Source organism: Scyliorhinus torazame, chromosome 9 (genome assembly GCF_047496885.1).
Source record: "Scyliorhinus torazame isolate Kashiwa2021f chromosome 9, sScyTor2.1, whole genome shotgun sequence".
Classification (NCBI taxonomy): Eukaryota; Metazoa; Chordata; class Chondrichthyes; order Carcharhiniformes; family Scyliorhinidae; genus Scyliorhinus; species Scyliorhinus torazame.
Genome location: NC_092715.1, coordinates 167961247 through 167986504, shown reverse-complemented (window position 1 = coordinate 167986504; position 25258 = coordinate 167961247). Strand labels below are relative to the sequence as shown.

General features: G+C 46.8%; 1 protein-coding gene across 4 annotated transcripts in view; it reads right to left on the bottom strand.

Moving 5' to 3' along the window:
- Positions 1–2172: 2172 nt before the first annotated feature.
- The window catches only part of LOC140429573 (spindle assembly abnormal protein 6 homolog), a 122790-nt gene continuing 99704 nt past the window's right edge, over positions 2173–25258 (bottom strand). For 3 of the 4 annotated variants that reach the window (XM_072516751.1, XM_072516754.1, XM_072516756.1), the window contains 2 exons: positions 6574–6686; positions 2173–3950 (listed from right to left, as the gene is read on the bottom strand). In XM_072516751.1, the coding sequence (XP_072372852.1) occupies positions 3856–3950; positions 6574–6686 (208 nt within the window). In that variant the 3' untranslated portion in view covers positions 2173–3855. The remainder of the gene's footprint in view (positions 3951–6573; positions 6687–25258) is intronic. The other variant, XM_072516752.1, reaches the window with a different exon arrangement.

Below are 25258 nucleotides of genomic sequence, written 5' to 3'. Positions count from 1 at the left end.
ACCCCGGAAGTGCAGAAGATTTTAGTTTAGACGGGCAGCATGGTCAGCACAGGCTTGGAGGGCCGAAGGGCCTGTTTCTGCTTTTCTTTGTTCTTTAACCCCCTCATCCCAGGAATCAGTTGAGTGAATCTTCTCTGAACTGTTAATGTAATTATGTCCTTTCTTAAATAAGACCAAGACTAAACACAGTACTCCAGAAGTGGTCTTACCAATGAACTGTACATCTGTAGTAAAACATCCCTACTTTTATATTCCATTCCTCTTGCAATAACCAACATTTAATTTGCCTTCCTAATTACGTGCTGTCTCTGTATACTAACTTTTGTGATTCATGTACCAGGACACCAAGATCCCTATACCTCAGTTCTGCAACCTCTATTTAGACTATATTCTGTTTTTCTATTCTTCCTGCCAAAGTTGCCAAATTCACATTTTCTCATATTATATTCTATCTGCCAGATTTTTTCCCATTTACATCACTATCTATAACCTACTGCTTTGCAGGCTACATCCTTTTCACAATGTACTTTCCTGCCAATCTTTCTGTCATCAGCAAATTTATCAACTATACATTGTCCCTCAGTCCAAATTATAGATGTAGATTATAAATAGTTGAGGTCCCTGCACTGATCTCTGTGGCATTCCACTTGTTTTACATCTTGCCTACCCAATAATGACCTATTCATGTCTACTCTGTTTTCTTTCAGGTAACAAATCCTGATCTTACTTTGTGTAATGATCTTTGTGTGGAAATTTGTCAAATGCTTTTTGAGGATCTAAAGTACACATTCCTAGTTACTTCCCCCAATAATTCTAATTAGTCAAACCTTTTCATTTTAGCTAATTACATTGTAATTTTCTAAGTGCCCCATTATTACCTCCTTAAATAATGGATTTCAGCATTTTCCCTGACAGATGTTAAGCTAACTGGCCTGTAGTTTCCTGCTTTCTGTCTCCATCCTTTCTTGAATATGTTACATTCACTGATTTCCAATCTGATGAGCCATTTCTAGAATCTAGTAAATTTTGGAAAATTAAATCCAATGCAGCCACTATCTCAGCAGCCACTTCTTTTAAGACCCTAGAATGAAGTAATTTTGGACGTGTCAATTTTTTGTTAATAATTTTTATACCTGATGATCAGCAGTTTCAAGTTCCTGCCTCCCTTTCACCTTTTAGTTGTGAAATGTGTCCTCTATTGGGAAGACAGGTGCAAAATATATGTTCCAGTCATCCATCATTTCCTTATCTTCCATTATTAATTTCCCAACTCACTCTCTAGAGGACCAACACGCACTAATTTTTTCCTCTTTAAATATCTGTAGAAACATGTTATATTTCTAGCCAGATTTCTCCCGTACAATTTCTCTCTCATTCTTCTAGTCATTCTGTGCTGTTTTTATATTTTATCCAATCTTCTGACCAGACACTATTCCTCATGGAATTGTATGCTTTTTCTTTCAAATTTATACTATCTTTAACTTCCTTATTTAGCCACAGCTGGTGTATCCTTCTCCTTGTCTTTCTCAATCATTTTGAAGAGTGGCATGAAGTATCTCCTTAAATGTCTGCCACAGCATCGGACTGATCTGTCCCTTGTAATGTCCTAGCTCACTTTAGCCAGTTACTTCTTTATATCCTCATAATTGTCCTTATATAATTTTTAAATTCTAATCTTGGATTCCATTCTTCTTTCCCTCAAATCAAATGCAAAATACAACCATTTTATGATTGCTGCAATCAGGTTTGATTTTTAGTTCTGTAATTTCTAGTGGTCTCCTGTCCAAATCCTAATACATACAAGATGTTGGGCGAGGCCAGAATTAGACTAGTCTGCAATACACTTTGCACTGTTATATAATTTTCTAACACTCATTCTCTTTGAAGAATGGCCAATTTTCTGGAGCATTGCCCTTGCCGACAGAACAACATTCAGTAAGGGTGAGATCTCAGGAAATAAGAACATGAAAACACAAGAAAAACCAGGGATGACAAAGGCCACTTGCCTCATTGTGCATCCCTCCTCTAGTACGTGAGCTCTCCTAGTTTGGTATATGATTTTATTTTTAAAATAACCTTCATGTCTTCTTCCCCACCTCATTTTCCAGTTATACCTTTTGATGGCAGATCTGAACAACTTTATTTTTTTTAAAAATGAAGGGTCACAATCTCTTCTGCAAAAGTACATATATTTTATTCAGTCAAAATATGTATGCAACACTCATTTTAAATACAAAATATTTTACAATTTTTACATAGACATATATTCAGTACAACAGAGGTCATAAATTACTAGTTACAGCACAATAGGGAACGTAATGTCAGATCTGTACATCTGATGTGCTTTAAAATCCCTGATGCAATTATATTAGTCACCTTATCAAAGTAATAGAATTCAGAAAAACACAGAAAGTTGCAGTAGTTCATGCTTCCAGGCAAATAATTTGACAGGGCATAATAAATAATGGCACTTAATAATTTTGAGGTGCATTCCATCAAACAAAATGGATTCTAATTTCCTTATTATGCAACTATCAAATTTAATTTGCAGATACAAAAAGTACATAATTACTGCCCTACTAATAAGACCAAACATGTCTGTAATTACCCCCTCCAGTGCTAATCATCAACAATTCCGTATACCCTCCAGTGTTTGACAGTGACGACCCATTCCTGTATTGTAATACTGACTGTATATACTGAATTACAGTAAGGTTCCAATAATTGTTGAAGAAAACTGAATTCAAAACTGATTTCAATTATTAGATAATTGTCTCAAATCTGATGTATTAAAAAAGACAACAGTGCACTTGCAACTAGTTTGTTAAGATAGCCGATCCTACGGAAACTGCTGGCTTTTGTTAAGAATCAACAGATACCATTCATGCGATCCCAGCTAGGTTCTGAGATAGGATAGGTTGAGCAAAAAGAAAAACACCAAAAGACAAGAGTGGTGTCGAAGATATTGCTAATGCTGACAACATCATAGAAAAACAATGTGCATCAACTTTAAAAGTATGCCGAGAGTTTTATCCGCTAAAGGTTTGTAGTTACATTAATATTAATTTTTTAATTTTATTTATTTCTTGTTAAGAGTACCCAATTCATTTTTTCCAATTAACGGGCAATTTTAGCGTGGCCAATCCACCTACCCTGCACATCTTTGGGTTGTGGGGCGAAACCCATGCAAACACAGGGTGAATGTGCAAACTCCACACGGACAGTGACCCAGAGCCGGGAGCGAACCTGGGACCTTGGCGCCGTGAGGCAGCAATGCTAACCACTGCGCCACCGTGATGCCCTTGCATTAATATCAATAGGACATATTCAAGTGTGTGTGTTGGGGGAGGAGGAAGCAGGAGGAAGAAAGTCCCAGTTTCTGCATGTAGAAGGTAGCCAATGTTCTTCACTGTTACCAAATTCCCAAGATTTATTGCCCTGATACACATACCTTGATTGCTCCAAATTACCTCTACCAAATTATCTATCACTCACACAATACTAGTAATCTGCAAGGCACAAAATATAGACTCTTGGCTCTATCATATGTACTTTGGTATACTGCTGCGGTCTGCATGGAAGACCTTCCCTCAAATGAAGATTGTATTTGTATGCAAGTTTATATTCTGAAAATGGCAATAGTGTATTCTGGCAGTTTGAATGAGCACCTGGGTTTATGCTAATTATCACTGCCCAGTTCAGTCATTTCTTACAAAAGACAAACAGGTCTAAATGTATCACTGCAATACTTGCAGTGATGTGTTCTGATGGCCCTTTTTTAATCAAAGGGAAGAAAATTCCTTTCTCCTTTCATGATTATGATCCATATTGAGAAGTTGTGTTACTGTTCTTTCTTCATGATGCAGGGAGCCTTGGCTGTTGTCCAGGGAAGTAGGCAGACATCACTGTTGGCGGATTTCCTTGCTTTGGCACAGGCGGACGAGTTGGCACTAAATAAACATCCAGAAAACAATGGAGGTGGGGAGAAAGAAGAGAGAAGGAAGTAATTATACTTGCTGGCTAAAAATGATCAATTGCTCATTTCCAAAACCTGTTTGAAGAATTTTTATTAACGTTTTCATTCAAGGATCCTAATCCCAACATTGGGCATATGTTGGGGAATGTTGTGGCCAGGAACCTGACGGCATTTTTTGAGGAGGTGACCACTTAGCCCCATCCAATTAAGGGTGTATGGAGAGTGCATACCTGTGGCTGGAGGGCCATTAGAAGATCCCAAGCACCGAAAGATCAGCAGTCCCATTAGCAGAAGTGGGTGATGTAGGTATTTGACAGAGGCACCTTCTGAAGAATTTTGAAGATGGTATAAAAAGTAACCACTGCCGCCGATCATTGTAGAGGGACACCTCCCACAATGGGAGGCTTCCTTCATCCATTGGTCAGGTTACCAATGCAGTGTGCTCCAAAATGGCCTGAAAGAAACATGCCAGCAACTCAGCATGCCAGGCGGTAGTGAGAAATTGCTGGCCCGCTCCCCTCCACAACTAAATGAAAATTCAGCCAAATTTCTTAACGCTTAACCCAAGTATATGTGTTGCAGGAATTTCATAAATAGCTAGGAGGGTGAGGTAAGGAGGATGATCCAATGTTTGATCCAAAAGATACAAAGAGTGAATGTGGGACAGAGACTCAAGTAGCTGAAGCTCCTATTACCAATACTGAGGTGAGAGAAGGGGTAATGTACTAAAGTGCCAAAGTCTGATCGGTATGTTTGAGATTGCATAGCTATTTGAAAGATATGACACCTTGGAGGATTTAAAGTTGAGGACAAAATATTTTAAGTAAAAGCATTGGGAGAGAGGTGGCATGGTGGTGCAGTGGTTAGCACTGCTGTCTCATAGCGCCGAGGAACCGTGTTCGATCCCGGCCCGGGTCACTGTCCGTGTGGAGTTTGCACATCCTCCCCGTGTCTGCGTGGGTCTCACCCCCACAGCCCAAAGATGGGCAGGGTTTTTGGATTGACCATGCTAAATTACCCCTTAATTGGAAAATAAAAAGAATTGGGTATTCTACATTTGGTTTTTTTAAAAGCACTGGGAGATGGTGCATGAATGTAGATATCAAGAACTGGAAGATAGGTGAGCAGAACCTAATTTAGGACAGGCACCAGCTAATTATAAACATTTCTATTACTCCTGAAAACTTAATTAGTTTGCTAGAGCTACTTTCTATTTCCAAAATGACGAACGTTTCACCTCGACTCTCCTGTGAACCTATGATTTTCTTAAGTGGCTTATTTATTGTTGATGAAGTAGGAAGATGTTGTACACATTTTCCTGTAACATAGGGGCAGGTGGGTGGAAAAATTTAAGACATGCACTGAAGAAAACTCCCCCCAATGCACTGTGCCATGAAGCATGATGATATTAGTTTTGGGTAATCTCAGCCAAGCTGATAGATAATGTTGAGAGACCCCCACAGGGAGAGATGATGTTGAGAGACCCCCACAGGGAGAGAAAACTGAAGGCATCACCATGTCGAACACCTCTCAAATCTTATGTAGAATTGCTCTTGTATTAAGCTCTAGATGCATATATATATGCATGCATACATGGATAATATGCTGAAGTCCTTTATTTGTAGGCAAAACACTTTGGATGCTGAAAATCAGAAAGAGAATGCTGGAAATACTCAGGAATCATCTGGGCAGTCCTTATTCTCTCCCTATAGCTGCTAGTTAAAAAATAAATTGTTCATGGAATCTAGGTATCATTGACAAGGCTGAAGTTATTGTGTTTTCCTAGTTGCTCGAGAAGGGCGTTAGTTACTGTGCCTTTTTGAACTGCTGCAGTATATCTGTATACGTCGCTACACTAAATGTGCTGTTTTGTAAGGCAGTTCCAGTATTTCAACGCAAGTGAAGAAATGGTGATATATTACCAAGTCAGGATGTTTGTGACTTGGAAAAGGACGTGCAGATAGTGGTGTTCGCATTGATCTGCCTCCCTTGATCTTCAAGATACTATGGGTCACAGGTTTGGAAGGTGCTGTTCAAGGAGTTTTGGTGAGTTGTAGAAGATACACATTGCATCCATGGTGTGCCTGTCATGAAGGGAGTGAAATATTTAAGAGTGGTGGACGGAGGGCTGATTAAGTGAGCTGCATTCATGGATTGTGTCAAATGTTTTGAGTATTACTTGGAGCTGTACTCATCCTAAGTATTTCCAACATTTTCTATTTTTGTTCTTACTTGTAGACTTTTGCAGGCATTTTCCAAATTGCATTGACACCATAATGGGCATTATAACTTTGTGTTCAGTACTAAACAGCACAAAAAAGTCAACAGTTGGTTGGATTATATCCAGTTGTTCCAATGAATTCATGATCATTTAATGTTTTTTGTACCAAAAACAAATTATCCAATAATTTGTATTAAATAACTATGGATTAAAAATGTACTGTATGATTTTCTTAAGGACTGATTTTTTAAAGCAAAAATTAAAAGTAGATATAAATCAAACATTACAACCTTCCAGTTATTACAATTTTCTTCATCGACAGGCATGAAAACTTGTATAATGTATTCAAAAGTTTGATCTCGTCCAACTACTTTACTACCTGCACTAGATGGACATGATGCCTTCTGTAGTAGTGCCCCTCGAGATAAAATTGGTTTACCGCCTTCCCTCTTCTGCAAGTATTTCAGGTCCAAGCCAACTGGTTCACTACTGTGAATAAGAAGTGTTTCTAATTAAACGGTTGATGGGGAATCTTTCAAATCACAGACATACTGAAGCTGAAGGGTTGACACAAATGATTAAAACATTTCAGCTTTTAAAGCTTCTATTTTACAAATTACATTACAACCAATCACATTGGTAGGTTGAAAGAAGTAGATTGTACTATTAGATTACAGCTTTTGACTTGTTGAAAATGGAACAATTCGATGGACTTCCGGTGGCGGCTATGAAGGAGTATGTCGCACATTTGGTGGCTCCCACTTGGTTCGGAACTTTGGACCTTTTCCCCGATTTTTTGACGGATCTGATTTGGAAAATTGATGTTGGATGCAACTGTGATGAGGAATCCTACATCAGTGCGTGGAGAGGCGGACCAGGAGTGCACGCAAAGGAAGAAACAGGCGAACGGAGAAGGCTTGGGCTGAGGCTGCAGCGGGAGAAAGCATGGCGGACGACTGGAGTTCTGGCTCGACGACCCAGCGGTCGACGGAGCAGCTGATGCAGTTCATACAGGAGGGCTTCGCCAAGCAGAGACAGGAATGCTTGGACCCGATTAGGGATTCGATTGCGCGGCTGGAACTCAGACTGGATGCTCAAGACCGGGCAATCCAGAAAGTGGAGAAGGCACTGACTGAGCAGGAGGAACACCAAGCTGCAGTGGAGTTGGAGGTGGGGATGTTGAGAGACCAACAGAAAAGGCTTCAGGAGAAGGTGGAGGATCTAGAGAACAGGTCCCGTCAGCAGAACCTGAGAATCGTGGGTCCCCTGGAGGAATCCGAAGGAATGGACGCAGGGGCAAAGATAGCGGGTATGTTCGAGAAGTTACTGGGGGAGGGTACGTTCACCCGACCCTTGGAGGTGGACAGGGCGCACAAAGCTCTAACGAGGAAGCCGCGTGTGGGTGAGCCCCCCCACCCCACTACCTCTCTCCACTCCCCCCCCCCCCCCCTCCCGAGCGGACCGAGGTGTTTGGACTGAACTTTGCTGCAGCGTTCATGTTTTAAAAAGTTTTTGGACGTTATCTGTAATGCCTTCTGTATCGATTTGGGTCCTGCGGATGAGCTGTGTGAGTTAAAGTTTGCATTTGCACTGATGGGGGATGGAGGTGTGAATGTTAGATGCTGGATCTTCTTTTTGATTTTCTTTGTGTTTCTTTTGGGCAATTGGGTTGGGATTGTTTTCGTTTGCATATGTGTGTCCGAGCAAGGGTGGGGGGGAGGGAACAATAGGTGGGAAAATGTCAGGCACCATGGGCGGGGGCCACCAAGCTAGCTGGGCGGACTAGCTCACGGAAGCGCAGTGAGGGGGGTGAGAAGATGTTATGCTTGTTGAAGGGGGCTGTTTGTATAGTGCTGTTACGGGGGGGGGGGGGGGGGGGGGGGGAATGTTCTGCTGACAGGGAGGGACTTTTGCTGTGGGACAAAAGGGAGGTCGGGGACGGAGGCTGTCTGGGGGCGGGCCTGTGGATGCGTGGGGCGCGGGCTGGAGACTAGCCCAAGAAAAGTGATGGCTGATCGGCGGAAGGAGTGGGGGGTGAAAAGCCCCCCAACCAGGCTGATCACATGGAACCTAAGAGGGCATGCGTGTTCGCGCATTTGAGGGGACTAAAGGCGGACGTGGCAATGTTGCAGGAGACGCACCTTAGAGTAACTGACTAGGTCAGATTAAGGAAGGGATGGATCGGACAGGTTTTCCACTCGGGGTTGGACTGTAAGACGAGAGGGGTTGCGATCCTGATCAACAAGCAAGTGTCATTCTGGGTGGGAAGAATAGTTGCGGATGGGGGGTCGGTACATCATGGTCAGTGGGAAGCTGGAGGGGCTGCCGGTGGCGCTCGTGAATGTGTACGCGCCTAATTGGGATGTTGTGGAGTTCATAAGGAGGATGTTGGGGAAGATCCCGGACCTGGATTCACATAAGTGAATAAGGTCATGGGGAAGGGACTTCAACATAGTCATTAACCCAGGGCTAGACCGGCCTAGCTCAAGGACAGGCAGGATGCCAGAAATGGCAAAGGAGCTAAAGGGGTTTATGGAGAGATGGGGACGGGGGGGACGACCCATGGAGATGTGGGCGGCCGAGAGTGAAGGAGTTTTCCTTCTACTCGCACGTGCATAAAGTGTACTCCCGGATTGACTTTTTTTGTCCTGAATAGGGCTTTACTGACGGGGGTAGTGGACACTGAATATTCAGCGATCACGATCTCGGATCATGCCCTGCACTGGGTTAACCTACAGGTGAGCAAGGAGGGTAGCCAACTGGAGGCTGGACGTGGGACTTTTAGCAGATGATGTGTGTGGGGGGCTGAGGAAATGTATCCAGAACTATCTGTAAGTCAACGACACAGGTTTGGCTGCAGTGGTCTGGGAGGTGCTGAAGGCGGTGGTTAGAGGGGAGCTGATCTCGATATGGGCCCACAGGGAGAAGGTAGACAGAACAGAGACGGACCGACTGATAAAGGAAATACTACAGGTCGACAGGAGTTATGCGGAGGCCGCAGAGGCAGGGCTTCTAAGGGAACGACGAAGGCTACAGGCGGAGTTTGGCTTATTAACTACAGGGAAGTCAGTAGAGCAGCTGAGGAAGGCGAGGGGACGATTTATGAATATGGGAAGACGGCCAGTAGAATGTTTGCGCAGTAGCTTAGAAAGCGGGAGGCAGCCAGAGAGATTGGGAAAGTAAGGGACAGGGATGCGAACCTGGTCGGAGATTCAGCTGGGGTCAATAAGGCGTTGAAGGAATTCTACAGCAGGCTGTATGAGTCGGAACCCCTAGCTGGGCCGGCGGGGATGAGGCAATTCTGAGGGAGGCTGAGGTTCCCGAAGGTTGACGAAGAGTTGGTAGAAGGGCTGGGGGCCCCGATCGGGTTGGAAGAGATAGCAGAAGGGCTGAAGGTCATGCAGTCGGGTAAAGCCCCAGGACCGGACGGGTACCCAGTGGAGTTTTACAAAAGGGGGGGGGGGGGGGGGGGGAGGTGGAACACAGTCTCACTATATGCAGACCACCTGCTCTTGTATGTGTCGGACCCACTGGAAGAAATCATGAAGATCCTGGGGGGTTTTGGACGGTTTTTGGGTTATAAATTGAACATGGGGAAAAGTGAGATGTTCGCGATCCAGGGAAGGGGCAGGAGAGGCGATTGGGGAAGCTGCCGTTTAGAGTGGTGGGAGGAAGTTTCCGGTACCTAGGCATCTAGGTGGCACAGGAATGGGAACGGCTGCACAAGCTAAATCTGGCCCGACTAGTAGACCAAAATGAAGGAGGATTTTCGAAGGTGGGACGTGCTCCCGCTGTCACTGGCTGGGAGGGTACAGACAGTGAAAATGACAGTCCTCCCGAGATTCTTGTTTGTGTTTCAGTGACTCCCCATCTTTATTCCACGGTCCTTTTTTAAACGTGTCAACAAGGTGATCTCTGGCTTAGTATGGGCGGGTAAGACCCCGCGAGTTAAATAGGGGGTAATTAATACTGGCCAGCGAATATAGCCATGATTAGGAAGTGGGTGGTGGGGGGTCGATATGGGAGCGAGTAGAGGCAGCATCATGTAAGGGCACTAGTTTGGGGGCGTTGGTAATGGCTCCTCTGCCGTTTACGCCAGCACGGTACTCCACCAGCCCTGCGGTTGTAGCGGCCCTGAGAGTCTGGGGGCAATGGAGGAGACATGTGGGAGCAGAGGGAGCATCAGTCTGGTCTCCAATCTGCAATAATCAACGGCTTGCCCGGGAAGGCTAGATGGAGGGTTCCAGAGATGGCAGAGAGCAGGGATCGAGAGGATGGGAGATATGTTTATAGAGGGGAGCTTCCCCAGCCTGAGGGAGTTGGAGGGAAAATTTGAATTGGCGGGAGGGAATGAGTTTAGGTACCTGCAGGCACGGGACTTCCTACGTAGGCAGGTCTCAACCTTCCCGCTTCTACCACCAAGGGGGATACAGGATAAGGTATTTTCCAGAGTTTGGGTGGGAGAAAGGAGGGTTTCGGACATTTATTAAGGAACTCATGGGGTCAGAGGAAACACAGATCGAGGAGCTGAAACACAAATGGGAAGAGGAGTTAGGAGGAGAGATAGAGGACGGTCTCTGGGCGGACACGTTGAGCAGAGTCAACGCGTCCGCATCATGCGCCAGGCTCAGCCTGATACTGTTCAAGGTCGTTCACCGGGCTCACATGACAGTGGCCCGGATGAGCTGTTCTTTGGGGTAGAAGATAGGTGAGCAGTGTGCGGGAGGACCAGCGAACCATATTCATATGTTCTGGGCATGTCCGAAGCTGAGGGGATTCTGGCAGGGGTTTGCGGATGTCATGTCCAAGGTGCTGAAAACAAAGGTGGCACCGAGTCCAGAGGTGGCGATTTTCGGAGTGTCGGAAGACCCGGGAATCCAGGAGGAGAAAGAGGCAGACGTTCTGGCCTTTGCTTCTCTGGTAGCCCCGAGACGGATATTATTAGTTTGGAGGGACTTAAAGCCCCCGAAGTCAGAGACCTGGCAGCACGGTAGCATGGTGGTTAGCACAATTGCTTCACAGCTCCAGGGTCCCAGGTTCGATTCCGACTTGGGTCACTGTCTGTGCGGAGTCTGCACATCCTCCCCGTGTGCGCGTGGGTTTCCTCCGGGTGCTCCGGTTTCATCCCACAGTCCAAAGATGTGCAGGTTAGGTGGATTGGCCGTGATAAATTGCCCTTAGTGTCCAAAATTGCCCTTAGTGTTGGGTGGGGTTACTGGGTTATGGGGATAGGGTGGAGGTGTTGACTTTGGGTAGGGTGCTCTTTCCAAGAGCCGGTGCAGACTCGAGGGGCCGAATGGCCTCCTTCTGCATTGTAAATTCTATGATACTGTCTATGACATGGCTAGCTTTCTCGGTCTGGAGAAAATCAAGTTCGCCCTGAGAGGGTCAATGTTAGGGTTCGCCCGGAGGTAGCAGCTGTTCGTCGACTTCTTTGGGGAAAATTAACCGTCAGCAGATGGGGGGGGGGGACACGGCTGGGGTTTAGTTTAGTTTAGAGTAGAATATTAGAAAATGTGGGACCTGTGAGGGAGGAAGATGGCTTTTGCACTATGTTTATATTTGTATGTACACTGTTTCTTCTATTATAGTTATAAAACCATAAATACCTCAATAAAATGTTTATTAAAAAAAAGGAAAATGGAACAATTCCAAGTTGACCTGGCTAGTCCTCTATTTCAACAAGCTATCTCCCAACAGTGACATTTAGTTTAGCAAATAAGCTCACAATAGTTTTGGTGTACAGAATTGTACAATGAGTTTGCCATGCTTAAAACCAATGTCAAATCTTTTATATTTTCATCTGTTTTACAATAACAATTAAATCAAGTTGCTCAATTTAAAATTCTTAACTTACAAACTATTAAGAAAATAATCTGGAGATCAATCTGAATAATTTATTTTCAAATAATGTACTCAGTCACCCAGAACACAACCCATATTTCATTGTTGAAGCTAGTTCACAAACTAGTTGTTCCTTAGTTGCAGCCAAAAATTCCATTATAGTCTACACAAACGTTAAAACCTCAGTTTTAAATCTGATAAGATCTACCTTATTATGCCTCCCATCAGGGTTTTGCTTATTTAAGCATTCTACTGGAACATAGGAGTAAATAAGACATTGTTTTTTCTCTATTTTTCAATCGATGGTTATTTGGATGCCATTACACTTTTTTCTCAAAATCCAAATTTTTTCCATGCTCTCTCAATTGCAGCACCCTGTACCCCAAGTACTCATTCATCATGCAGGAGTGTAGACTTTAGTACATTGATTGTGGAGGTGTAATAGTTGAGCCTCATCTTGTCATCTGACATCCACATACATGGGTTTACGTGGTCATTGCAGGTGACGAGCTCCAGCAGTGAATATGTTGCAACAGCTTATTCAGTATAACCCAGAGTTTGAATAATGGCCCTCAGAGACTTGCATATTCAATGTATTGACTTCACTTTTAATAAATTCCCAGAATCAGGTTCTCTTTTGAATGCCAAATTGAGGCTCTTCAGGCACGGTTTTGCAATTAACCGTATCTTACCCTTTAAAGAATACAATTATGAAAGACAGAATTTGCTTATTTTTCCACAGTAAAGAAATTTCAGTCATCTGAGCACGATACATCACAGTGGTGAACTTGCAGCTCAAATTTAAATGTAACTATTTAGATCAGTCCATAAACGGTCTTATTTTCAAGCTCCAAGAGAAGGCTAGTATTACATCTGGAGGTCAGCCAAATGTCTTAGTGTTACCGCCTAACAACAATCTTAGGTAATTACACTGAAATAAATTGGGACAACCTGCACATTTATAGAAAAACCGGTTTCAGTCAACAAAGGTTCTAAAAGTCCAAGGCTCTTAGGAATGCCAGAGTTTCTGGGCCAAACCAAAGAAGAACACGGTTGTGGGGAAGTGATTTTAAAATAATAGCGGAATGATTTCTCCAGTTTACTATCAAAACAAAATGATGAAAAAAGACAATAATCTCTCTACTTCACACACACATCCCTAACTTCCCTCCGCACCCTCACTTCTTGCTTTCTCATCTTCCCTTGTATCACATTCTTTTTTGGTTCATTTTCTATCCTTTTCTGGTCATTAGCTTTCCCTCATTTTTTATTGCTTGTTTCCTGTTACTCTCATATGTTGTTTGCTTCCTTTTGTCATTCTCTCCCTTCCCATTCTAAATTTCTGTGGGGTAATGGGTGGGATAACTGGGAAATGGGAAGAAAACAGTCTGGGGAAGTGATACAAGTAAACAGCTGCTTACCAAAAGTTTCTAATGAAGCCCAGATGTGCAAGTCACATTTACAGCATTTGGAACTTCTTTCTGAATATCCTAAAACGTGATCTATATTGAGGTCTGACAAGTTTGTCCTTTTACAAAATATACATTTCTAGGGTTTTGCTGGTGTACGTCCATACCATCAACTCTTTCACAATGCATTTTACAATTTAGCTGTACTGTCATAGACAAAGTGAAAGACTTGGGCGGGATTCTCCATTTCTGAGACTTAAGTGTTAATGCCGACGCAGAATTTGTGGAGTTCCACAAAAGCAAAATTGTCGCCGCACCTGGACCGATTCCAATACTGGTAAAGGGCTAGCACCGGCGCCACGCAGAACACAAACAATTCTAATGAGAAACGGTGCCGGATTCGCGACTGACACCTCACGAGGCTGACAGGTTGCAGCCGCATATACACACTTCACACCCCACACACCATCCCAATCAACATGATGGCAGCAAGAAGAACAGCTTCAAGATTCATGGATGCTGATCTGGAGACCTCCTCTCCCCCCCCCCCCCCCCCAAAGGAGAAAGTCACACACATTTGCCGGAGACGACAGGATGAGGACAGCCCGACCTACGGCCCCTCACCATGGTAGAGCAGAACGCCCGGGATGTGGTCAGCGGCCCGGAGGAAAGGGAGGTCGCCGAGGTGGAGTTCGGCCACTGGCGCGAGGAAGTGAGACCCCGCTTAGTTACGGTTCCCCGAGACGGATGTGTCAACCCCCGCCACCCCAACACTAGACCCCCTCTCCGGTGAGCTGAGCAGCGATGAGAGCAGTTTGGACCCCAGCCCTCTGCCCGAGACTCAGGAGCTCGAGTAGGAGGATGACACAGATTTCCCGTCACAGCTATCGCCAACACCTTCCACCATCCCAGAGACACGCAGCTTGGTTGGGCACTTTAGTGGAGAGGCTCCTGGGACACTCTTTGTTGCGCACCACACAGCTGGTCCTGTACAGCAGGTGGAGGTAGGAACACAGAGGGGAGGGCAGGCAGACCCTAGGGACTAGCTGCCATCCAGACGGGTTTGGGCTTTTGGAACGGGTAGTCCAATCAATCGTGGGGATGCAGTCGGAGAGCCAGCGATCACATGAGGGGTTATTGGCGAGTATCCAGTACCTGCAGGTGCAGTTGGAGGGGTCCAACCGCTAGCAGCAGCAGGAGGTGGTGCCGACCATGTGTGCCACCCAGGCCAACACCACATAGGTGGCGTCCGCAGTGGAGGCATTCGGGGTGATGGTTTCATGTCCAAAGCCTGAGATATTCTGCGCGGGTGCTGGTCGAGAACCAGGGCAGGGTTACCGCCTCACAGGCAACCATGTGCCAGAGCCATCTGGACATCGCAGCAGCGTTTCTGAGCATGGCCCAGTCATAGCAGGCCATGGCTAGTAACATTGGTGGCATTGTCCAGGCTGTTATGGACCAGGGTTTAGAAAACTCCGAAGTATATCATGGAGTTCACCTGAGCCACGACTTTTAATAGATTTTGGGTATGGGGAGCACAAGGGTCCACTCTCCATGTGTTATGCAACAGAAACCTTAAGTATTTTAAAAACAAAACATGTTTATTCTATGAACCCAGTTAACATTTTATAAACACACAGTAAACATCTCATCAACCACCCCACAGATACAATACTCTATAGGTAACCCTTAATACCTTTCCGAGCAACATCCATAAGTTAAACCCTTTTTTAACAAAGACAGCAGGTTTAAATTCTCTACAGAAACAGGTATTACTTTGAAATCATCAAGTGATCTGGAGACATTTTTTAGAGGGAGAGAGATATGCAGCTTCTTGTTTGAATGCAGTTCTCCAACTCAAAACAAAACCAAACATAGAGCCAGAAAGCAGCAATACAGTTCAAAACGAAAGTGAAAGACAGAAAGACAGCCCAGTTCCACCCCCACTCTGACATCAATGCAGTTATATGATAAACACCCATTTCTTAAAGATACATCCATCTGACATGGCACTGGCCGACGTGGCGGAGACACAGAGGGAGGTGGCCCAGTCACTGCTGATGTGACACAAACCCAGAAGGTGGATGCAGAGTCAATGGGTGATGTGGCGCAGTCCCAGATGGAGATGGTCCACTCCCTGTGCTTCATGACTGGTAGCGCCTGCTGGCGGGTGAGCCTCAGGGGATAGCTCCGCTCACAGCCCCGTCCCATGGAGTAGCCCGGGGGCCATCGGGCACCTCACGTGAGGAGGAGTTGATGGGGCGTGTGCCTGTAACTCCCCTGCCAGAACACCGCAGCATCTCAGACTCTTTCCCCCCTCACAAACCCCTGCCCCGGTGCATCTGGTGGGCAGAACAGGGCGACACCATGTCACCTGGGACACCCGAGCAGCAGCCGGGCCCAATCGCCCCAGAAGATGCCCACCAATGGGGACCCGGGTTTCAGAGCGGGAATCACAGCAGACCTCCAATCTTGCCGAACCACCTAGACGTAGCGTTAGGGACGGAAGGCTAGAAAGATAGACACCAGTTAAGTGCAGGGCACAGTTTAGTTATAGGGGGTAGGGCAAACCTGTATATATTTGCTCACATTAAACACCTGTTACAGTTACGGAGGGGAAATGGGCGGACAGTGTGGGTGGCCCAGGCTCCCCATCCCCCCGCTGGCAAGCCCAGACCAGCCCACCCCTCACACGTATCTGACAGAACACCGAGGCAGGTTGCAGCCACCGTCACCCCAGGGATTCAATGGGACCCTGCGATGGAATAGTCAGCTCGCATTTAGCCATTACCCAGGTGGATGGTGGAAAGAGCTACCGTGAGTAAAATTCAGACGTTGTCACACTATGCAGAGTACCAGAGCTCATCGCAGAGTGGGTTGTCATCACCCTCCATCCCATGGACCATACCAGCTGATGCTGCCAACCCAGGGCTCATACCCTGTACTGCGGCAGGTTATGTATCACGGAGGGAGTGTCATGCTTTGTGGGGGAGTGGGATGAGGTGTCCGTGCCCCTGGCCAGCAACCCCCACCCCAATTGGTGAACCTGGAGACGATCAGAGGGTCTCGTGCACATTGGTCCTAGCAATACCTGGGCCCCATGTCCTGCCTATCCTCCACCACATTCTCCTCATCAGGCCTGTTGTTCATCCTCTTCCTCCAGCATATCGCTCCTCTGCTGCGTCATATTGTGGAGGACGCAGTAGGCCGCCACAATGCAGGCGACCCTCTCAGTGTTATACTGAAGGGCCCCCCAAAGCGGTCCAAGCATCTGAACTGCATCTTCAGGAGGCCGAAGCACCGCTCAATCACATTCCTGGTTGCTCTATGGCCATCGTGTAGCAGGTCTCCGCATCGGCCTACGCACTACAGATCAATGTCATCAGCCATGACCTCAATGGATAATCCCCATCACCCAGGATCCAAACCCCAGCTGGGGGCGGGGAGGGGCGTCTCAAATATATCAGGAATCGCGAGTGTGTCAGGATGAAGGCGTTGTGTACACTGCCCGGATATCGAGTGCGGACCTGTATGATGCACAGTTTATGGTCACATATCAGCTGCACAGCTTGGTGTGGAGGGTGAAAGCAGATTTAGCAAGGTGGCTGGCAGGTCTGGTGCAGGCGATTAAAATGAATGTGCTGCCACGATTTCAGTGCCTGCTGATCTTTTTGTCAAAGGCATTTTTCAGGGAGGAGGATACGTTGACCACCTTGTTTATCTTGGGGGGGCGGGGGTAGCCAGGGTTAGGAAGATACTTCTGCAGAGAGAACGGCAGACAGGGGGGTTGGGCCTCCCAAATTTATTGTACTATTACTGGGCGATGAATGCCGAAAGGGGAGAGAGAGAGAGAGAGAGTCCCAGTGGGTTAGAATGGAGGAGAGTCTGTGCAGGCTTGGGGCCGAGGGTATTGGCACCCGGGTAAATATTCTGGGAGTCCGGTGATGGTGGGAACGCTGAAGACTTGGAGGCAGCTATTTAAGTTGTGGGCGCTGTCAAGAGAGATGCCGATTAGGGGGAACCATAGATTTGGGCCAGGTAAATTGGATGGGAGGTTTTGGAGATGGGAGGGGAGTGGAGTCATGGTATTGAAGATCTGTTCCTGGGAGGTCATTTTGCGAGGCTTGATAAGTTGGGGAAGAAATATGGATTGGGGTAGGGGGAATTATTTAGATACCTGCAGCTCCGGGACTATGTCAGGAAGGAGATTCAGAGGCAGCACGGTGGCACAGTGGTTACCATTGCTGCCTCACGGCGCTGAGGTCCCAGGTTCGATCCCGGCTCTGGGTCACTGTCCGTGTGGAGTTTGCAAATACTCCGTGTTTGCGTGGGTTTCGCCCCAACAACCCAAAGATGTGCAGGGTAGGTGGATTGGCCATGCTAAATTGCCCCTCAATTGGAAAAAATGAATTGGGTACTCTAAATTTATTTTAAAAAGGAAGGACATTCAGAAATTCCCGATGGCGCCGGCCTCTACATTGTTGGAAGAGGAATTGACGACAGGGGGAGGATGGAGAAGGGGGTGGTGTCTGTGGGAGGATAAGGTATCCTTGGAGAGGATTAAAGCTAAGTGAGAAGAAGAGTTGGGGGGGCTATGGAGGACGGTCTGTGGTGTGGGGTGTTCTGGAGGATAAACGCCTCAACCCCGTGTGCGAGGTTTGGGTTGATACAGCTGAAGGTCATGTATAGTAAAACAAGGTTGAGTCGACTCTTTGAGGGGGTGGAGGATGTATGTGAGCGCTGTGGGAGGAGTTCCGCAAAACATGTTCACATGTTTTGGTCCGGCTCAAAGCTGAAAGGAGATTTTAAAAAAATTTAGAGTACCCAATTATTTTTTTTCCCCAAATAAGAGGCAATTAATGTGGCCAATCCATCTAACCTACACATCTTTGGGTTGTGGGGGTGAAACCCACGCAGACACGGGGAGAATGTGCAAACTCCACCCGGACAGTGACTCAGCCGGGATTCGAACCCGGGTCCTCAGCACCGTAGGCTGCAGTGCTAGCCACTGTGCTGCACGCCGCCCTGGAGGGAAGTTTTTAAAGTAATCTCGAGAGTGGTACATGTGAGTCTAGAACCAGGGCCCCTAGAAGCCATTTTCGGGTTGTCGGACCAGCCCGGGCTTCAGACAGGGGCAGATGTTTTAGCCTTCGCCTCGCTGATTGCCTGGAGACGGGTCCTGCTGGGGTGGAGGTTAGCTTCTCCTCCCTGTGCCTCGGCTTGGCGGGGGGACCTGCTGAAATTTTTGACGTTCGAGAAGGTGAGGTTTGAACTGACGGGGAGGATGGAGGGGTTCTAGAATTCATGGGCATTGTTTATCATGCACTTTCAAGAATTGGATGCCATCGAACATTAGAGATGGGAAGGGGAGTGGGGGGGGGGGGGGGGCTATTGAGGGGGTTGCGCACATTGTTTATGGGATGACCGTTAATTTGGTCTGTTTTGTTGTACTTGGGATTATATGGGTGATGTTTGGGTTTGTATGTTGAAAGGAATGCGGTTTGGGGGGATTGACACTGTATTAGTTATTATTGTTGGTTATCTTTTGTTGTGTATTTGATGAAAACGTGGAAAATGAGGACAATTTTTTTTTTAAAAAAACGTATCAGCTGCAAGTTCATCGAGTGGAGCACCTTTTGGTTGATGTAGAGCTGCCTGTTATCTGCAGGTGCTCATCGGGGGACACCTATACAGCCGGTGTGACTCTGCAGAACAAGGGGTCAAGGTGGGTGGTTAATGGGTGCGCAGCAAGGCCGCGGTAATGCCCCGGCTCCCTGTGGGGGGGTCCCCCTGCCACTCGGTCTGTTCCTCTGTCACGCAACCTGCCAGCCAGCCCAGCCAGTGTCCGGCCCGGCATCCCACAGTTGCACCTCTGTGTCCTACCTCCTCTTTCTCTCCCTCATCAGCCATGACCCCGGTTTCACGATTTTAAAAGCACAAGTGAAACGCACCATCAGGAACTCGGCCCATTGGAGGAGGAGAATCGCAGAGACCCCAGAGAATACCAGGTAGTCAGGCCCATTAATGATATGCAAACGGTGTTTACTGTATGCACGTTCCGGAACGTACTGACACCGCTGTTGAAGTGTCATGAGAATGTCGCTTTAATATATGTTTGGCTGCTCATATTACTGCAGTGATGTCAGAGTGTGGTTGGAGCTGGGCTGTTTGTCAGCTTTTTACTTTCATTTTAGGCTGTTTGCTGCAGGGTGTGTTTTAGTTTCATTTTCAGTGTTGGAGCTGAAGCCAGACCAAGCAGGTATCCTGTTGATCTCTCGGCCATCAAAAGACTATCTCTTGATCATTTGGTGAATTCAGAATTATAAATGTTTTCAGTAGTGAATGTAACCGTAATGTGCTTCTGTTAAAAGGTGTTTCTTAAGTCTTCTGGATGTTAAAAGGACAGCTTACGGATTACTTAGTGCTGTATTCTTTGGGGGTTGTATTTGAATTAATGGTTGCTAAGTTGTTCACTGTATGTTTTAAAAAGGTTAACTTGAGTTCATAGAATAAACATTGTTTTGTTTAAAAAAAATACTTTTCCATTTCTGCTGTACCACACCTGTAGAGTGGGCCGTGTGCTCCCCATACCACAATCTATTAAACGTTGTGGGTCAGGTGAACACCATTATACACTTTGGGGTTCTCTAAACCCTGGCACATAACAAATTGGGGGCTCGAGGGGGATAAAAGTCTATCTAGTGGATTGGCTTAGTGAACTTAAAGACAGTGAGGGGTGAGCATATTGTGGGTGCTTTTTAGTTGTGGTATTTTAGTTTAAGTAGGGAGTGTGTTGTGGACAATGGCTCTTTCAGAGGCTCTGAAGTTTTTGGGGGTGAAGATGGTCACACGCAATACCTTATGGACAGAGACTAAAAGCAGACTATTAAATTTGGCAAAAACATTGCAGTTAACATTACCTGACAAAATGCGAAAAGGTGAGGTAATTATGGCGGTGGCTAAGCATTTAAAGTTGCCTGAGATACAGTTTGACTCATTGGAAATAGCAAAAATTCAGTTGCAAATTAAACAAATGGAACATGAGAAAGAATTAAAGCAGCTTGAATACGAAAGAGAGAGAGGAAAAAGAAAGAGAGAGAGAAGAAACCGAAAGAGAAAGAGAGAGAGAGAGAGGAAAAAGAAAGAGAAGAAAGGACAACAGAAAGAATAGCCCCAGCAGAACAAAAAGAAAGAGAAAGGGAGATACAGATCAGGGAAAAACATAAAGAAAGAGTTTGAACTTCAGAAAATGGCCATGAAACATGACAGTCAGTTAAAATTGGCAGGTGTAAAGGGAGACGTAAAGTCGGATGATAGTAATGAGGATAGTGATAAAGAGCGTCATAGTCGAACATTTGGTGGGGATCTATTTAAATATGTCCAAGCATTGCCAAGGTTTGATGAGAAGGAGGTAGAAGCCTTTTACATTTCATTTGAAAAGGTAGCTAAACAAATGAAATGGCCACAGGAGATGTGGGTATTACTGATTCAAACAAAGCTGATAGGTAGGGCTAGTGAAGTGTATGCATCACTATCAGAGGAGGTATCGGAGTCGTATGAGGAGGTGAAAATTCCATCTTAGGTGCATATGAATTAGTGCCTGAAGCCTACAGACAAAGGTTTAGAAATTTAAGGAAAGAATTTGGTCAAACATACATGGAGTTTGAAAGGATCAAACGGAGTAATTTTGATAGGTGGATAAGGGCTTTGAAAATAGACCAAACATATGAAGCTCTCAGAGAAATTATGCTTCTGGAGGGGTTTAAAAATTCAATTCCTGATGTTGTGAGAATTCATGTGGAAGAGCAGAGGGTTAAAACTGCGAGATTAGCAGCAGAAATGGCAGATGATTATGAATTAGTTCATAAATCAAAGCTTGGTTTCCGACATCAGTTGCAGCCTGAGAGGGATAGAAACTGGGGTCATGAGAAATACTCAAGTGGTAAAGGTAAAGGCGATCTGATGGGAGATAATAAAGAGAATGTACCTCAGATTAAAAAGGAAATCCAGGAGGGTGGAAAAGAAATGAAAAGTTTCAAATGTTTTCACTTTAATAAACTAGGCCATGTAAAGTCACAGTGTTGGTGGTTGAAGAAAAGCACTGGGAAGGCTGATGCGATAAAACAGGATAAGACAGTGGGGTTTGTTAAAGTGGTAAAGGAAAGCCCAAGTGAAGCGAAGGAGGGGCAAAAGATTGTACAGCCTGATCAAGAGGTGATGGATAAGAAGGTGCCAGATCTCTTTAAAGAATTTACTTGTGTGGGTAAAGTTTACTCATGTGTATCAGAAGGGGCAGATAAAGAAGTCACAATTTTAGGAGATACGGGAGCTCGCCCATCTGTAATAGTAAGAGATGAGTTGCGGAGTTTGGGAAGAATGTTGCCAGGAAAGGTGGTAATATGTGGAATTCAGGGTGAGAGGAGTAGTGCTCAATTATATAAGACAAGGTTGGAAAGTCCAATGAAGAGTGGCAAAGTGGTAGTAGGAGTAATAGAGAAACTATTTTGTCCAGGAATACAGTTTATCTTGGGTAATGATATAGCTGGATCGCAGGTGGGAGTGATGCCTACTGGGGTTGATAAGCCATTGGAAAATCAGTCAACTGAGGTGTTGAAGGACGAATATCCTGGGATTTTTCTGGATTGTGTAGTAACAAAGTCGCAAAGTCACAGGTTAAGACAAGAGGAGAAATCAAAGAGTGAAGATAAAGGTGAAGTGCAATTATCAGAAACGATTTTTGATCAGATGGTTGAAAAACAAGAACGAGGGACTTCCGGTTGCGGTGATGCCTTGCTAGCCGCACGTTTCGGCAGCTCCAGCTCCGACGGACCTTCGGGCTCTTTTAAGAGCCCCAACGGGGAATCTTTTGACCACGCAACCCGGTGTGGGATGTGTGAGAAGGGAGTCCCCCCCCCCCCCCAACGAAGGAGGAAAAAACCGGCGGCGGCGGCTGCAGTGCGAGGAATCGTCGACCAAAGGGTCAGAAGGAGAGAAGTACAAGATGGCGGCGGAGAAAGCGCAGGCGACATGGGGGCCTGAGCAGGATGAAATTGTGAGACGGTGCGTGGAGCTGCTGAAGAGGGAGGTGCTGACCCCGATGCTACAGGCAATTGAGGGGCTCAAGGAGACACTAAAGACCCAGGAGATAGAGCTCCGCGTGGTGGAGCAGAAGGTGACAGATATTGAGGACGAGATCCTGGGCCTGGCGGTTAAGACAAAGACGCACGAGGCACTTCATAAAAAGTGTACTGAAAGGATCGAGGCCCTAGAAAACGGAGCGCGAAGGAAGAACCTTCGGATACTGGGTCTCCCTGAGGGTGTGGAAGGAGTGGACTGTGGAGCGTATGCAAGTACGATGCTGGGCTCACTGATGGGTGCTGAGGCCTCTACGGGCCCCTTGGAAGTGGAGTGGGCAAATCGGATTCCGGCGAGAAGACCAAAAGAGGGAGAACCACCCAGGGCGATAATCGTGCGATTTTACCGCCTTTAGGATAGAGAAGAGGTCCTGAGATGGGCTAAAAAGGTGCGGAGTAGCAGATGGGAGAATGCAGTGGTACGGGTGTACCAGGATTGGAGTGCGGAGGTGGCGAGGAGGGCGAGCTCTAACTGAGCCAAAGAGGTGTTGCATAAAAGGAAGGTGAAGTTCGGGATGCTGCAGCCGGCAAGACTATGGGTCACGTATCAGGAGAGACACCATTATTTCGAGACGCCGGAGGAAGCATGGACCTTTATCAAAGAGGAGAAATTGGATCGGCACTGAGGGACTGGTGCTGCAGGAAATGTTATTGTTAATGTTATGGTTGAAGATAATTGAGAAGTAAATTGGGAAGGGGGGAGACATTGGGGAAATGTGGGCGCCGGTGAGGGGGGAAAGACGGGACATAGTTGGAGAATGGGGAAGGCGAAAGGGAGCTGCGCCATAAGAGGCGGGTCGGGTAAAGGGATGTTCCCACGCCAGAAAGAATAAGGCGGGAAGACAGGCGCAAGGCGGATGGGAGTTCCCCACACGGGGGGGTCGAGGAGTGAGCAGGAGAAGCCAGGGTCAGTTGAAGTCAGCTGACTTACGGAAGTAATATGGGGGGAGCAATCACGCTAGAAAGAGATCTAGCGGGGAGGGGGGGGGGGGGGGACAACTGGGTTGCTGCAGCGGAAATCCAAAAGGAAATGGCTAAAGAGTGGGCGGGCGGGGATGGTGTGCGACGCTGGGGGAGCGAGCGGGAGCGCGGAGGCGGGATATGGGACTGGCCTAGAGAAGGCAATGGCTAGTCGACACGGGAGGGAGGCAGGTAGCCCCCTAGTCAGGCTGATCACGTGGAACGTGAGAGGCCTGAACGGACCGATAAAAAGGGCCCGAGTGCTCGCGCATTTGAAAGGACTAAGGGCAGACGTGGTTATGCTCCAAGAGACACACCTAAAAGTGGCGGACCAAGTTAGGTTAAGGAAAGGATGGGTGGGACAGGTGTTCCACTCAGGACTGGACGCAAAGAATAGAGGGGTGGCCATTTTGGTGGGGAAACGGGTAGCATTTGAAGCAAAGAACATCGTAGCAGATAGCGGAGGTAGATATGTAATAGTGAGTGGCAGGCTGGAGGGAATGGAGGTCGTGTTGGTTAATGTGTATGCCCCAAACTGGGACGATGCGGGATTTATGAGACGGATGCTGGGGCGTATACCGGACCTGGAGGTAGGAAACTTGATTTTAGGAGGGGACTTTAATACGGTGCTGGACCCGGGGCTAGATAGATCCAGCTCAAGGACCGGAAGAAGGCCGGCAGCGGCCAAGGTACTTAAGGGGTTTATGGACCAAATGGGGGGAGTGGATCCATGGCGATTTCTTAGACCTAGGGCTAGGGAGTTTTCCTTCTTCTCCCATGTCCATAAAGTGTACTCCCGGATAGATTTTTTTGTTTTAGGAAGGTCGTTGATCTCTAGGGTGGAAGAAGCTGAGTACTCAGCCATAGCGGTTTCGGATCATGCCCCACATTGGGTGGACCTGGAATTAGGAGAGGAAAGGGAGCAGAGAACACTCTGGCGATTAGATGTGGGACTGATGGCATATGAGGGAGTGTGTGCAAGAGTGCGGGGGTGTATTGAGAGATACCTGGAGGTCAATGACGACGGCGAGGTCCCTGTGGGAGTGGTATGGGAAGCACTAAAAGCGGTGGTCAGAGGAGAGCTGATCTCCATTGGGGCCCACAAAAGGAAAACAGAGGCCAAGGAAAGGGAAAGATTACTGGGGGAGATTTTAAGGGTGGATAGGGAATTTGCAGAGACCCCGGAGGAGGAATTGTACAGGGGAGGAGACGACTCCAGACGGAGTTTGACCTTCTGACCACCAGAAAGGCGGAGGTACTGTGGAGGAAGGCACAGGGGAGGAGGTATGAATATGGGGAAAAGGCTAGTCGCCTGTTGGCTCATCAATTGCGAAAGAGGGCAGCAGCGAGGGAGATAGGAGGAATTAGAGACGAAAGGGGAGACACGGTGCGAAGGGCAGGAAAGATAAATGAGGTGTTCAAGACCTTCTATGAGGAACTGTATAGGTCTCAACCCCCAGAGGGAGAGGAGGGGATGCGGCAGTTCCTGGACCAATTGAGGTTCCCGAAAGTGGAGGAGCAGGAGGTGGTAGGCCTGGGGGCACCGATTGGGGTGGACGAGGTTATTAAGGGACTGGGAAGCATGCAAGCAGGGAAGGCCCCGGGTTCCCGGTGGAATATTACAGAAAATATGTGGACTTGTTGGCCCCGTTGATGGTGAGGACGTTCAATGAGGCCAGGGAAGGGGGGACTCTACCCCCGACGATGTCGGAGG